This window comes from Scaptodrosophila lebanonensis, unplaced genomic scaffold (genome assembly GCF_003285725.1).
Source record: "Scaptodrosophila lebanonensis strain 11010-0011.00,11010-0021.00 unplaced genomic scaffold, SlebRS2 tig00001415-arrow-pilon, whole genome shotgun sequence".
Lineage (NCBI taxonomy): Eukaryota > Metazoa > Arthropoda > Insecta > Diptera > Drosophilidae > Scaptodrosophila > Scaptodrosophila lebanonensis.
This window is the reverse complement of record NW_022060742.1, coordinates 217,293-231,977: the sequence shown is the minus strand read 5'-3', so window position 1 is coordinate 231,977 and position 14,685 is coordinate 217,293. Positions and strand designations below refer to the sequence as shown.

The 14,685-nt window shown below is 41.1% G+C and overlaps 1 protein-coding gene across 3 annotated transcripts; it reads left to right on the top strand.

The window, feature by feature from the left end:
- The first annotated feature begins 9 nt into the window (after nucleotides 1–9).
- On the top strand, nucleotides 10–14,625 carry LOC115632997 (nucleosome-remodeling factor subunit NURF301). Of its 3 annotated transcripts, XM_030530317.1 has the most exons (12): nucleotides 10–64; nucleotides 331–808; nucleotides 1,232–5,158; nucleotides 5,954–6,328; nucleotides 6,401–8,254; nucleotides 8,422–8,552; nucleotides 11,887–12,238; nucleotides 12,390–12,936; nucleotides 13,003–13,146; nucleotides 13,207–13,570; nucleotides 13,634–13,718; nucleotides 13,784–14,625. In XM_030530317.1, the coding sequence occupies exons 2-12, from the start codon at nucleotides 529–531 to the stop codon at nucleotides 13,987–13,989; spliced, it is 8,265 nt and encodes a 2,754-aa protein (XP_030386177.1). In that variant the 5' UTR covers nucleotides 10–64; nucleotides 331–528; the 3' UTR covers nucleotides 13,990–14,625. The 3 variants fall into 3 exon arrangements, with proteins under 3 accessions (XP_030386177.1, XP_030386179.1, XP_030386178.1); XM_030530319.1 differs by lacking the exons at nucleotides 10–64; nucleotides 11,887–12,238; nucleotides 12,390–12,936; ... (2 more) ...; nucleotides 13,634–13,718; nucleotides 13,784–14,625 and adding an exon at nucleotides 11,286–11,327 and having other exon boundaries at nucleotides 529–808; XM_030530318.1 differs by lacking the exons at nucleotides 10–64; nucleotides 11,887–12,238; nucleotides 12,390–12,936; ... (2 more) ...; nucleotides 13,634–13,718; nucleotides 13,784–14,625 and adding an exon at nucleotides 8,933–9,483 and having other exon boundaries at nucleotides 529–808.
- The last annotated feature ends 60 nt before the right edge of the window (nucleotides 14,626–14,685 follow it).

Genomic DNA, 14,685 nt, shown 5'->3' with positions numbered 1-14,685 from the left:
ACAGTTTTACCTTCCGTCGCCCAGTGCGTGTGTTTAGTACTACATTACAAAAAAAAATAAATTGGTAAAGCAGCTCCCGCAGCATCCTCTTCAAAATGTTTGTGTGTATGAATTTTTGGCGCCTAGAACATTAAGTTAGCAGCGATTTTAATACCGCTTGCTTGTAAACAAATGCCCAAAGCTTAGTTTGCTTTTACTAAATGTGAAATCTATTGATTTTTTCTCACACATATTGCGCGTGAGTGGGCGAATGCGCGTGAGAACCATGTTTGTGTGAATTCAGCTACATTTTCGAGCCAGATATTAATTTATACTCAATGTTTTTTTTAGATAAATGTGCAACGCTAACGGTCGTTTACACAATTAAACAAAGCCATATTTGGGTACATCGCACACACACACAAACACACGCGGCCACGCTTACAGTGGTACAAACAGTAGGATTAAGTATAAAGTCGTGCGTCTAATTGCCGCAGTAAAGCAAATCACATACAACAACAAGAAATCGAAAGAAATATATCAGCAAAAATGAGCGGCCGCGGGAGCCGTAAGCGCGGTCGGCCGCCAAAGACGCCTAATGAGAGGTCAACAGGACGCTTCAACTATCAACTGCTCAAGAAGCCAAAGTATCTAAGTGAAGGAAAATCGCAGCCAAGCACGCCGTCCGCGTCGCGAGCCATCTCACCACAAAGCGATGAATGCAGCCGCAGCAGCAATAACAATCGCAGCAGTCGCGGCAGTGGCGCGAAAAGAGGACGCGGACGAAAGTCAAATGTACATGCCAATGCCAGTTATTCCAGCAGAAAAGGTAAGTCGAAACTTATGTCAAATTTGAGACCGAATTCATTTTTAGTGTTGGGTAAATTTGTTTATCAAATTTCCTTCAGAAAGGCTTCGACCAAACTGTCAAAGTAGGCGAAAAGATAGAAGATAGTTTACTGCAAAGTGTAGCAATAAATTAAATCCTGATTTTGCTTGTTTTTTACATAAAACTCAAGCAATACATTTGACGACGCCAGTTTTAAATACTGCGATAGCCGACATCCAAATTCAAATTGAATTACATTTTTGAGCAAAGTTTATTTTTGACTGAAGTGGGCAAACAAGTGTCGTGCGTTTGGTACTAAATAGAAGTGCCAGATATGTCAAGCTTTCACTGTGGGCGTTTGAGGGGTAACGAGAAATGCAACGATTGTAAAAAATACTAACTTTAAAAATCTTCTTTTAACAGGTTACGAATCGGAGTATCACTACGGTTCAGATTTCGGTGACTCGGATGAGGAAAAATCAGATAATGAAGATGATATGTTGCTTACGCCAAGTGACGATGAGAGCTTAGAAGAGGCCAACGAGAGTGAGTCTGAGTTCTCAGTATGCAGTTTCACACAAAACGGGGTAGGACGACCACCGCGACCGCCCAGTCCGGAACCTATTTGGCTGCAAGAAGGTCGGGTGTTCGCATCTCTCGAACTGCCAGAGTCTTCAGAGGATTTATTCGTGGGCAACAGTCACGTTCTGTGCGCACTCAGTATATACGAGGTTTTGAGGCGTTTTCGCCACCTGGTTCGGCTTTCGCCATTTCGATTTGAGGATTTTTGCGCGGCTCTAATGTCCGAAGAGCAAAGCGCGTTACTCACTGACATACATATAATGCTGCTTAAGGCTATATTACGCGAGGAGGATGCCCAAGGAACACATTTTGGCCCTCTAGATCAGAAGGACACGGTCAACATTAGTTTATATTTGATCGATGCAATTACTTGGCCGGAAATTTTGCGCAGCTACGTTGATAGTGATAGGCAATTTGATCGTCAAGTGCATGACATACTTTCTCAAGGTGAATATCCCTATACGGGAGTGGAGCACCGACTAACTGTACTGCAGTTCCTGGGCGATCAGTTTCTACTTGCCAACTCGGTGCGAGACGTAATGTTGCAAGAGGGGCCTATACACTATGACGATCATTGTCGCGTCTGCCATCGCTTGGGTGACTTGCTGTGCTGTGAAACTTGCCCCGCTGTCTATCATTTGGAATGTGTGGATCCCCCTATGAACGATGTGCCCACTGAAGACTGGCAGTGTGGCCTATGTACCTCGCACAAAGTTGTTGGAGTTGTTGATTGCGTGTTGCCGCAGGAAAAGCAGGGAGTGCTTATACGGCATGACAGTCTTGGCGTGGACCGACACGGTCGAAAGTTTTGGTTTATTGCACGGAGAATATTTGTGGAGGATCAAATCGATGGAAAGTGCTGGTACTACAGCACAACAAGCAAGTTGGAATTATTGCTAAAAAGGTTGGATCCTGATGAGCTAGAGGTGCGTTTGTATGCCCAGCTCTTGGAGCGTAAAGAAGAAATTGAGCGCCAAATGCAGTTGACAGAAACGCTGACCAATGAGCACAAACATAACAAGCGCACGGTGTTGGAACTGGAGCAAGATGCTACGCGTGAATTATTGGACAAAGAAACAGCAAAAGGGGAGCCAGAAGTAGACGCTGTCAAACTAGAAACTGATGAGGCGGCTAAGAAGCCGGAACATAATAAAATGGTCACACGGCAGAAAACGAACCAACTTAACAGTGGAACACTGTACTTTAAGCTTGGTATGGAACAGGGCTACAAGAATTATGTAAATCAATATGCTACAAATGCCATAGCACTAAACAAACCGCAACGCAATGAAGAACGGGATAAGAGGCGCCACCTCTCACACAAGTTCTCGCTAACAACAGCCTCTGATTTCAAATGGATTGGTATAACAATGGGCACAGCTGACAACATTGTTCAGACATTACGTCAGACTTTGATGAATTTTGAATCGAACATTGCAGCGCCTTTTCTCAATCCCAATTGGGTGATTAACAAAAAGATCTGGAACAATGCTGTTATGAGTGCGAAACGTGCCTCAGATTTTGCTGCTGTGCTCATGCTGTTCCAGGCCTCGCTGAAGAGTGTAGTCTTTGCCAATGTGTGGCATGAACAGCTGGGCCACACGGCCCTGCAACGCATCACTAGTGCAGAACGTGAATGGCGCAAGAAGCTGGAGAAGCGTGAGAAACGTGAGCGAGATGATGAAGAGGAACGCAACCGACTGGCTTTTAATTACATTAAATACTCGCTAGGCCTGAAGCACCAGGTGTGGAAGCAAAAGGGTGAAGAGTATCGCGTGCACGGACAATGGGGTTGGCTCTGGTTGTCAAGCAGTCGGCGATGTGGAGTGCGCGCTCGACGTGCTCAGCCCCTCGTTCATAATCGGGTTTATGTGCACTACACGTTGGAAAATGAAGAAGATCCTGAGCAGGCTGTTGATGAAATAATTTTAGTTGACCCACGCACCCAACGATTTATGCAACAGTGCGAGTCCATCAATGCAGAGGGCCAGGTATGCCACTACTTGCCGGAGCAATATAAGAACGTCAAAGTTATTGAAGATGTAAAGGAACGCGTCAAGGGTAACATTGATGTGAGCAAAGCGCTGAACGCACCGGGTCGTAGCTATTATCCTAAAGTGGCTAGGAAATGTCGTGTGGATGATTTACTTGAGCGTCGCAGTAAATTGATGGAGGTTGAGCATCAACTGGCTTCCAATTCAGAGGCAGATATTAAACCTTTGGTAATTACATCTAACAGTGCAACGAATAGCACCAAACAAACCTATCTAGAGAAACGTCTGCTGCGATTAACCGAAACCTCTGGCAAGAGTAGCCCACATTCATCCAACGTGAATTTTGATCTCGTCAATTCGCTCGCCAAACAAATACAAACCGTGCGCCTCCAATTCAGTCAGCTCAATCGGTTTGCCAAGACATTCCGCTGTTATACGAAGGAATGCAACACAAACTCAAACGCTGTTTCGCAAATAACGCAAAATACTTGTTATTCGCCACTTTGTTTGCAAAAAGCACGCGCCAAGAAAGAGTTGTTACTACTTCTACGAAAGGCACATACTGCGGGAAATGGGTCCAAGGAGACAGTTGCAGCTATTCTTGGTGCCGTGAAAAAACCTTCCATACTTGAGCAAAAGTTGACAGAAGGTAAAAAAGATGCATCGAGCTTGGCCGTTGATGACGCGGATGATGCAAAGTTGGTGGAAGGTGAGGCACCTTTGGACTTGTTGCAAGACTGGGAGCAATCGCGAACTGTTGCTGTATCCTTTAGCGAACAGTTGCTTACCGATTGCTTGCTAAGCGACGTTGAACTATCAGCTACAGTTAAAGTAGAAGAGCCAAACGTTTCAAGCAATGCAAATGTCGACAATAGCACACAAGACTCCGACAAAATGGATTACATTGAAAGCATGGATGTGTGCAGTAATGTGGAGATTGAGAGTACTGAAGATTCCCTTGTGGCAGCGGCAAGTGCCGCAAGTTCTACAGTTAATGCTGAAGATGTGGACATGTCGGCCGGATCCCGGCGAAAGCGCACACAGAAGCAGAAAAAAGCTTATATAGGTACAAAAGATGTGCTCGATCAGACATTGGACAAGGACATACCGTTGAACAAACAGAATCGTCGCTTTCCAATCACGACGCGTGCTGTCAAGCGTGAGGATGTTACAAAATATGAACGCGAGTACTTTGAGAATGGTAAGGAGCGTATCTACTCGGCGACATCACCACGTGGACGAATCTACTTGCTGCGCGATGCGTCAAAATTATACGAGCAGAACATCAAATCAGAGGACAAGGCAGTCGTGACAAAAAAGCCCGCCTATTCGCGGTATCCACTCATTTCCAATTTCCTTACGCACAAACAAAAGCGCAGCTTATTGGTTTTACCGCGTTACGAGCTCCTGAAATTGGCACGCCTCGCTGGAAAGTCTCCCGCCAGTGGCTTTCACCATGCGGCTAAGAATAACTCCATTTGGCAATATCAATGCTCACGTCCACTGTTTCGCACTTGTTGGTCCTACCGCACATCCAATGCAACAACATTGTCTTGCATAGCACTACAGTTACGTATTTTGTGGTCGTGTCTACGATGGGATGATATGATTGCCAAGCCACCATCCGCTGATGGTAAACACCAGGTGACTTCAGAGACGGAAATTGTCACCGTTGAATTGTTGAAGCTGCGCCATGCCGGTCGTTATGGGGAGAAGACAAGCTATTTGAGGCGCAAGGTCGTCATACCCCTGGAGATGCCGAAAACAATTAGGGGTAAGTTATAAATTTAACTTCTGAGTACAGTTAGAGCAACAAGAAAAAGAGCGTTCAAAAACAAAAAATTTAGTAAATCTTACCAAAATAAGTTCACAGAAAGATCCTTCTAATTATAAAAAGCAAATCTTTTAATACAATTCGAATTCTCCAATAAATGAGGCACGTTTCGCAGAGTCGGTCTAGAGCTAAATACAGACGATTCTATGCGTTATGTTTTATAAATGGAGCCACTTTTAGATTATTACCTCATAGCATTCTTTATCCAAACAGCAGCAGTTAATAATTGGAAACTATGTTTTAATTCTCATTACATATGGGTATAATTTTAAAGGTTCTGGTTAAATTTAAAACGATAAATGTATGTCTTAACTTTTTTCGCTACCTATGTTGTATTAACAAGAGTGAATGCTACAGACGAGCAAGCTCGGCAGTGAAATACACTACAACAAATTTAGTTAATATATAAATTACGTGTGCAAAGTTTGGCCTATGTATATTTAGAGGGGAACGGGGGAAAAACATAAAAATAAAAAATAAACTTGTGTTGCCTAGGGCCTAGGAGAGTCTACTTCCTAAAATTTATTAAATTGCGCTGAGCCGTTTCCAAAATCTAGGCGTTCATCCAGACGACCGGACATGTCTATTTTGATTTCTCTCGTCATGCTGATTAAGAATTATATACATATATATAATTTAGGTTACATATTTGCCCAAACCTAATATACCCTCTTTACCAAGTACACTTTAAAATATAACTGCAAAATTTAATATCTTTATTATCTTATTGTTTAGAAGTCACATCCATACGTTCAGGCTTGCGGAAACGGAAACGCGCTGAATCGCCACAACCAACCGAGCCACAAATCAGCGAGGAATGGGTAGAGGAGGACAAACTCGAGCTGTGGGAAATAAAGTTCATTGGCGAAAAACAAGAAAGAGCGCGCCTGGCCACAGTCACGCGATCTGTGGCATCCCGTCAATTGGAAGCAACTAACGCAGCTGGAACGTCTGCCAATAGCGCCAACGGTGGACGTGTATTGTTAGCATCAAAGCCCAAAGAAGATATGAAAGACAAAATGGAGCAACAATTAAAACTACAACGCGCTGTGCATCAGCAGCGTAAATCGTTGAATACCAATAGTGAAACTATGTACTCGGACTCTCCAGGTATGGTTCTACTTAAAGAATATATTAACATAGAAGCTTGGGTTATTAACGAAGTCTTGTCTTTTTTTGTAGCCAAGGGTCAAATGTTGAGCAGCAGACGCGTTGTGCTGCGCAATCCTGACGGAACAACTCGCATCATTCAACAAGCCGTCACGCAAATGGCACGTCCAAAAACCCTGCCATCCACAATCTCTTCAAATGCAGCTTCGCCTATGGCATCAGCATCAACAGCGGCAGCACCAGCAACACCAACAGCTCAATCTACACCACATAGAGTACAAATTATACGTGGACCCGACGGCAAAGTAAGCGTGCGGGGTCTGAATCCAGGACAGCAGCTGGTACAAATGCCGGACGGCAAACTACATGTCCTGACGACGACAACATCCACAAATCCAAATGCAGCAACGCAGCTGGCAACCGTCAAAGGTAAGTTGCCAATCAAAACCCTGGCTTCAGCAACGTCCAGTCCTACAACAACATCGACTACTGCCACAAACACTTCCGGCACCGCCGCCACTCCTTCGGGCTCACCAGTGATTAAGCAAATAGCAGTGAAGAATGTGACCAAACCGTCTGTGGCACAGGCTATAGCGTCATCGCAACGTGTCACTTTACCATTGGCGCAGGTGAAAAATAAATTACTAATGGCGCAGCAGCAACAAGCGGCAGCAGCAGCTGCAACAGCAACATCATCGCCCACTGTACAGAAACTTGTACAGCCTAAAGTTGTGGGCACCACCACGCCACCATCACAAAATCTGCAGCAAGTTTTTGTGCAGCCAGGCTCTAAAGTGGTGGTCGGTCAAAATGCACAAGGTCAGAAAGTCATATTGACAGCTTCAGGATTACAGCAACAGCAGACAGTTCAACCGCAGCAGCAAATTGTACAGACACAAGTGTTGCAGCAGCAGCAACAGCAACAAACAACGCAACAGACACAACAAATTGTTGTTAATCAGGTGAGCGCACAGCCTACACAAAAGGTTATACAACAAATAGTGAACACCAGCAATGTGCAACAGCAAATTGTGGTTGGTGGGCAACGCATAATACTGAGCCCGGGTCAAACGATTGTCACACAGCGTAATATGCCGCAGAGTCAAGTACAGCAAATGGTTCAACAGCAAATACAAGCTCAGCACCAACAACAGCAGCAGCAACAACAACAACAACAAACTGTACAGATACAGTCGCAACAGCAACAACAGCAACAATATGTTGTGCAAAGCAATCAAACAATTCAAACAACGCCCAAAATGGTGAAGCAACTGGTGCTGCAACAACAACAACAACAGCCACAACAACAGCAGCAGCAACAACAAGCAATTGAAGAGAAGGCGCAGGCTAGTAATACAGACAACAACGGGTCCGCCGGCCAACAAGTTCTTGTACCGAATTCTACTCTCGCGCAGCAGCTGGCGCAAGGCAAGCTGCAAGTAGCGACGGTCAATGGTCAACAGGTCATTGTGAAGCCACTAGGCAACAACCAGGCCCAGATCGTAGCCCACATAAAGCAGCAGGGCGACGGAAATTCGCATATCGTCACAAATAATACAACGCCTGCAGTAACGGAAACAAGTCCTCAAAGCTCACCCGTAAAGCTACCACAACAACAGCAAACCGTCGTACAACACAGTCCACAACAAGTTATAGTACAGCAACAGCAGCAGCCACAAATGATGCCAATGCAGGTGGTGCAGCAAGTATGCCAACCCGTGCAGCCTCAACAACAGCAGGCCTTAAGCATAGAGGAAAGTTTGCTGCAAAATCAACCTCCTGGCACGGTCATCAAATGTGTAACGGCTCAAGTGCTTCAAACAGAACATGGTCCACGTATTGTTCTCCAGGGCCTTGTGGGCAATGACTTCACTGCGCAACAACTGCAATTGGTGCAAACGCAGGTCAAGCAACAACTGATGAAAGGTAATTGTATATGCCGATTTATTAAATTTAATATTCCTACTTCAGTTATACTAATTAACGCATAGTATAGTAGTTTAGTTAGTTTTAGGAATTAGCTTAAAATAAGCATAATTGTAAAAATTAAAAACAATATACTTATACAAATATTTCGTTGTCTATCTACACAGCACAAGAATCTCACGGCAAGTTGGGAGTCCTGGGACCCACAAAAATCTACTTGGCCGTGCAGCCAGAAACAGCGTCTCAGTCACAGCCGCCACCTTTAACACCTGTGCATCAGTCTGCAACGCATCAACAAGTGAGTAGCTTTTAAATGCAAATCTTAGAGTGTGAGCGCGGGGAATTCTAAGAGAGAACAGGGCTATATAAATTGTAGGCCGCCTACCAACTGAAACGCCAGTTGAAGCGTTTGTTAAAGTAAAAGTACATTTAATGTCTACGTTAAGTTACACTTTGTTTAATATGTTTCAATTGACCAAGCATGTTTTTGCGATATAATTTCGATTATTTATTAAAAACACACCTGTTTCTTCTTTACTTTAAATTGTGTTAAATTTTTGTATGTCAGTTTTAATATATCTGCTGATTTAACAGAATTTTCAAAGGCCAGTGCGTGCTACACACATTCCTACTAAGCATGTATGAGTTCTCGCGATCTTAAGCTTTTTTTTCTAATAGGAGCAACTTAAGCAACAAACGGCTACATTTTGCAATATAATGTTAATTCAACTAATTGTCCACAAACTTACTTCTTCTTACGCAACACACACACACAGACATGCAGGTAGCACTCTACACACTGATACATACATACATACAAAAACTACATTAAACATAAACATTAAACAGACAACAAAAATAAGCAGTATGCGATTTGCTTCTATGATTAAAAACAATATTTATTTTTTGCTTTAGTTATCTTTAGTTTACCATAAATTATTTAGTTATACTACATACGTATTTTAATAATGCAATATTTTTAAATAGTTCTACATACACATATACATATGTAATATGCAATAGAAAATAGCATTTCAGTGAACTTTACGCAGTTCATTATTTAACGAGCATTTATCCAACAAAATGTTTAAGAGCAGGGCACAGTATTAAGAACAAACGCGCCAAAGCGTTTGGATTTTAGGCCTAGACTCATTCGGCTACCAACTATGTTTACCTGTATTTATGTAAAGCGCTTTTTGCAATAAAACGTACTATGCAATACAAAATAATTACGCCCAACACTGTTTTTTTTTCGAACAAAAACCAATTACAAAATCCACAAACAGCTACCATAGACAAAATAAAATAATAAAAAAAACATTGCTTATTTTGACTTATCATATTGATAGCATTGCTCTAACTTCGGGTTTACAGAGCACTTAGGCGAATACCCTGATAAATATTCAATAAATATGTTTATAATAATGAAACGAATCGTTTTAAAAATTCCACAAATATATATGACATCATTTAAAAATTGTTGTACATCCCACTATATCTTCAATAAAAAAAATTGAATATTAAATGGGAGAATTAATTTAAATTTGCCAAATTCCTATTCTGACATATATATTTGTGTGTTGAAGTCATGAAAAACTCAAAAAGAAGAAAAAACGGAATGAAAATTAATGCAAAATGTTCATTGTAAATATTTTACATGAGAAGATAATAAGAAATCATGTGCTGTGCAAAAATACTGACATGTGTCGCTTTTTGTCTGCGATCTGCGAATTGTTACATAGCATTACAACACTTCAAAATACATACACTATCCGACACACCGTACGAACTGTAGAACGCACGCTCTCTGACAGCCCAACAACAGCATCGAACTCCAAAACAATTGTACATACTTTGAAATTCCTGCCTACATAGTATCGACTCTTCCCAAACTCTAACTCTATTGTTACGTACTTTCCTACAACTAAGCACACGAACATACCAATTGAAAATTTGTGTGTATTTTCGTTTCCGAATTAGTTGGATGATTATTTGCAAATTGGCCTTTGTGTTGACAAAAAGCGCTCGCTTATAATATATTTGAAGAGGGGAAAAATAAAAGTTGTAAGTCAGTGTAAGAAGAGGAGAAAATTACCTAAAAAATAACACTTTATGTTAAACAACGAAAATGCCTTTAATCAGAAATCAGTGGAATCAGATTAAACCAAAATTTATTTTTGTTTGATATGGCCAAATTTAAATTGTTAACTGAAATACAAAAAAAATGAAATAAAATGAACAAAAAGGAAATTGCTGAAGAGATTAACCCAAATACAGAGTTTTAGTTGGCTGACATTAAAAGTTATACTTATATATATATACATGAAATACATATATATGTATATATATGCATATGTATGTATATATGTATTTATATATAGTATGTATATACATATGAAGCACGGCTTGTATTCTGTTATCCCAATGGCGAACCGTACCCCGTAAGCGCATGCCCTCAACTACGCGCGATTGAGCTATTTTTCGGTTTGAGTAACTTCAAAAAAAAAAAAAAAAAATAACACAAAGGCTTAACCATATTTGTAATCATCTCATCTAAATCGAAATGAATTTTTACACTTGTCCAAAGTTTAAAAAACTAAAAACAACAACAAAAAAGATGTATACAATTACGTACCACACGTTTCCTACACAAAGAACAAAAAACAAAACACACGCCCACACCAAATAGACACTATCAGACTCAGCAATTACCTCTACCTACACGCACACTAACATAACATATACACATGCAACATGCTAAACATTTTGCAGTAATTTTCATTACAATTACAATTTTCAAAGGAGCTAATACATCACAATTTGTTTTGAAAAACCAACTTTGTAATTAAAAGTTCTCAAATACCCTACAATTCAAATTCATGCTGCCACTGCTTAAAACGTCATAAACAAAAATTACCAATGCCTTAATGTCGCGTGTCGTCAACTACAACTCCCAACTCTTCGTGTTAATCTCTTCGCCATTAACTACTACAACAACAACTTCTCCACTACAATAAACAATCCAAAAAAGGTTGCCTGGAATAAATACTACAACTGATCTCTGATTAAAGCAAGGTAGGTGGCTGTAATTTCTCATATATGTATCTTAAAATAGTAAAATGTTTTATCGATTAAGATCCACCCACACATATGAACGTTTGGCTATAGATTGAGACAAATTTCGGAGAACCTACTCAAAAAACTCTGAAATTTCTATACCTATACTTACAATAAACCCTCGCTCACTTCCTGCTAACAACTAGGTTGGTGGCTTATCAATAGCTTGCGTTGTGAGCACAAATTATATACTACCCCAAGGGACCATAGATGAAGATGACGACGATGACGAAATTATTGTCGTGTGCAGTCCCAAGCGCAAGAGACAAAGCATGTTGTCGCCTGCGCTGAGGGCCAAAACAGAATGCGACATGCCTCCTAAGGGGGTCGCCGATAACCCTGCCGGGCTATGTGAGAATGGAGATGGTGAAAACAAAAATAGATTTAAGAGAGATCAAGAAGCACTAATGGTAGAAGGAGCTCAAGAAATATCACAAGTTATTCAGCCAGCCCAACTTGAAGTGCAGCAGCAATTAGGAAAGAATGTTCAAGTCCAAAATCAATTTACATTGCAGACCAACAACGTTAGTTGCGCAGTCGCAGATGCCAGCAGCGACAACAACAACGCAGCTACCAGCTCAACTACCACGTCTACAACTGCTGACGAAGACAACACACTCAACAGCATCTGCACCACAGTCCCTACAAATGCCGCTGGCAGCAACAGCGAGCTTCATCTCGGCCCCAACACCATTGCCCAAATTGATAAGAATAACACCGTCCCATGCAGCAACCATTCAACAGGCACGTTCGTGGAGGGCGTAGATCAGGCAGAAGAAGACCCAAGTAAAAACGTGAACAATCCGCAAATCATTAATGATGAGCAAGTAAAGAGTTTTGTGGTTACAAGCGGATATATACAAGAATGTGAGTATTAGAGAGCTATAATTTGTAAATATATTAAGTCGGGCATGGAGCCTTGTCCTAAAGCTTGATATTTTATTTCGCGTACGAGTGTTGAAACACATAAAATTTCTGTGATTAACGCTAGACATTTTATAATATCTATAAATTGCAGCTATTTCAAATGCACTGAAACAAGGAAACCTTAGTCCGGAGCTCGAAGAGAAACTGGAGACCATGCGCAAGAAGCAGGACTCACAGAATTTAGGTGATTGCACGCTGTCCAGCAGGAGTAATGCGACCTCTGATGCACCTACAACCTCTGCTCGTCGAAGGACTATATCATCTCGTCAGCATCAGAATAGTGAAGATGCAGAATGGAAAATTCGCACGCCCTCAAAGCGACTTGCAACAGCCGTTGTCGTTAATCACAACAATAGCGCCCACAAAAATAATCGCAGGCAGCAGGAAGATGCGGCACAGTTAAGCGAACCCAGACAATCACAGCTGGAACGCCATAAGGATTTGCTTAAGAAGAGCATTTTACGCAAGCGATCGCTCCTGGAGCGGAATTTGCAACACGAAATACGGGAGGAGGTGCAGGTCAAAGTGCAGCGGCATGTGCGTGCCATGAGCGTCACTACACCTGAAGAACAGAGTGAGAATGAGCGAGCCGCCGTATTTTCTGATCGGCATGCAGATCATAACTTGGAACATAAGAGGTAAATATCCTTTGAATATATGATATTCAACACGTTTAATATAATTCTACTTTATACTCATAACAGACACCCTAAGCTATCCAGCAATCGTAACCACAATTCAGAATTAGGCTCAAATAATACAAGGCACAGCGTTGGTCGTCCCAAAAAGATAACCAGGAAGAAAGAAAAGCTATATTGTATTTGCCGCACGCCATATGACGATACAAAGTAAGTGATTGAGTTTCTTACTCGAGCTATCATCGTTAATGATTTTTCAAACGCCTGTAGATTTTATGTGGGGTGTGATTTGTGCAGTAATTGGTTCCACGGCGACTGCGTCAACATCACCGAAGAGGCATCAAAGAAGCTTTCCGAATTCATTTGCACCGATTGCAAGAAGGCCCGTGAAACTCAACAGCTCTATTGCAGTTGCCGTCAACCTTACGATGAGTCACAGTTTTACATTTGCTGCGATAAGTGTCAGGACTGGTTCCACGGACGCTGTGTGGGAATTTTGCAGAGTGAAGCTGAGTTCATTGATGAATATGTTTGTCCGGAATGCCAGCGGAATACGGATGCCAATGCGGCGAATATGAAAAGTCTAACGTCGCATGAGCTGCTCGAGCTAAAGGCTTTAATCAAACAAATACAGGTAATACATACTTTAAATTTATCCTCCTCTAAACGATCAATTAACAACACAACGAATTTTTAGTCCCACAAAAGTGCTTGGCCATTTATGGAACCGGTTGATCCGGAAGAGGCACCAGACTATTACAAAGTAATAAAAGAGCCCATGGGTAAGTTGAAAGATACTTAAATTTTAAGTATTGTTGTGGAACCCCCTATCACTTTTTACTTACAGATCTCAAGCAGATGGAAGCCAAACTAGAATCGAACACATACACCAAACTGGCCGAATTCATTGGTGATATGACAAAAATTTTTGACAACTGCCGTTATTATAATCCAAAAGAGTCGTCGTTTTACAAGTGCGCTGAGGCACTCGAATCATATTTTGTGCAGAAAATCAAAAGTTTTCGGGAGAACGTTGTTGGTCAAAATAATTGAAATACAAAAGATAACAAACATTTTAAATGCACCATTAAGTTTAGTGTTTGGTTTAATACTTTTCTAACCATTTGGAATTTGAAAGAGTTTTAATATAAACAAAAACACGAGTACTAAAGTAAATTAGTATTAGAAAATTACACAATATACATACATAAGATATTCATTCATTTAAGAAAATAACTAACATAAGTAGTCAGATGATGTAGAATGAAATATGAAAATGCATACATACACGCATATACGCGGAATATGCATACTGAGGATGGGTGTAAGGCTAGTTTTTAGTGTCGAAGCTTAAAGTAGTTTTATCTGTGTATAGCGATAGTGGAAATAGGAGCATTACAAAAACTACATAATAAATATGTACATAAGTTCACAAGCATTTGTTTTAAAACATTTAATCAAACATAACACGTCTGTAATTTAACTTCTAAGAAAAGGCCTATACATACATACTAGTTTTATTTAAAGATGCATTGTGTATATTTTCGGATGAATGATACAGACGGACCAGCAGCAGGTATATAAAAATGTAATAAAATATTTTAAACCCGACCCACGATCAATTTTTCTTGAGCTGCTCTAATAGGCATCCAAGTCAATAATAAAAGGGCGCTCGTTGGTTTGAATAGCTAATTTGTTCGGCGGGAGGAAACAGCGCCATTACAAAATCGTTAACGAGTGCTGCCAACG

What these genes read in the sequence shown, in the direction of transcription:
- LOC115632997 (XM_030530317.1), top strand. Translation starts at nt 529, where the DNA reads ATGAGCGGCCGCGGGAGCCGTAAGCGCGGTCGGCCGCCAAAGACGCCT. An exon ending in GATGCCGAAAACAATTAGGG is followed by an intron (nt 5,159 to 5,953) that starts GTAAGTTATAAA and finishes CTTATTGTTTAG; the next exon opens with AAGTCACATCCATACGTTCA. An exon ending in CTTTAATCAAACAAATACAG is followed by an intron (nt 13,571 to 13,633) that starts GTAATACATACT and finishes ACGAATTTTTAG; the next exon opens with TCCCACAAAAGTGCTTGGCC.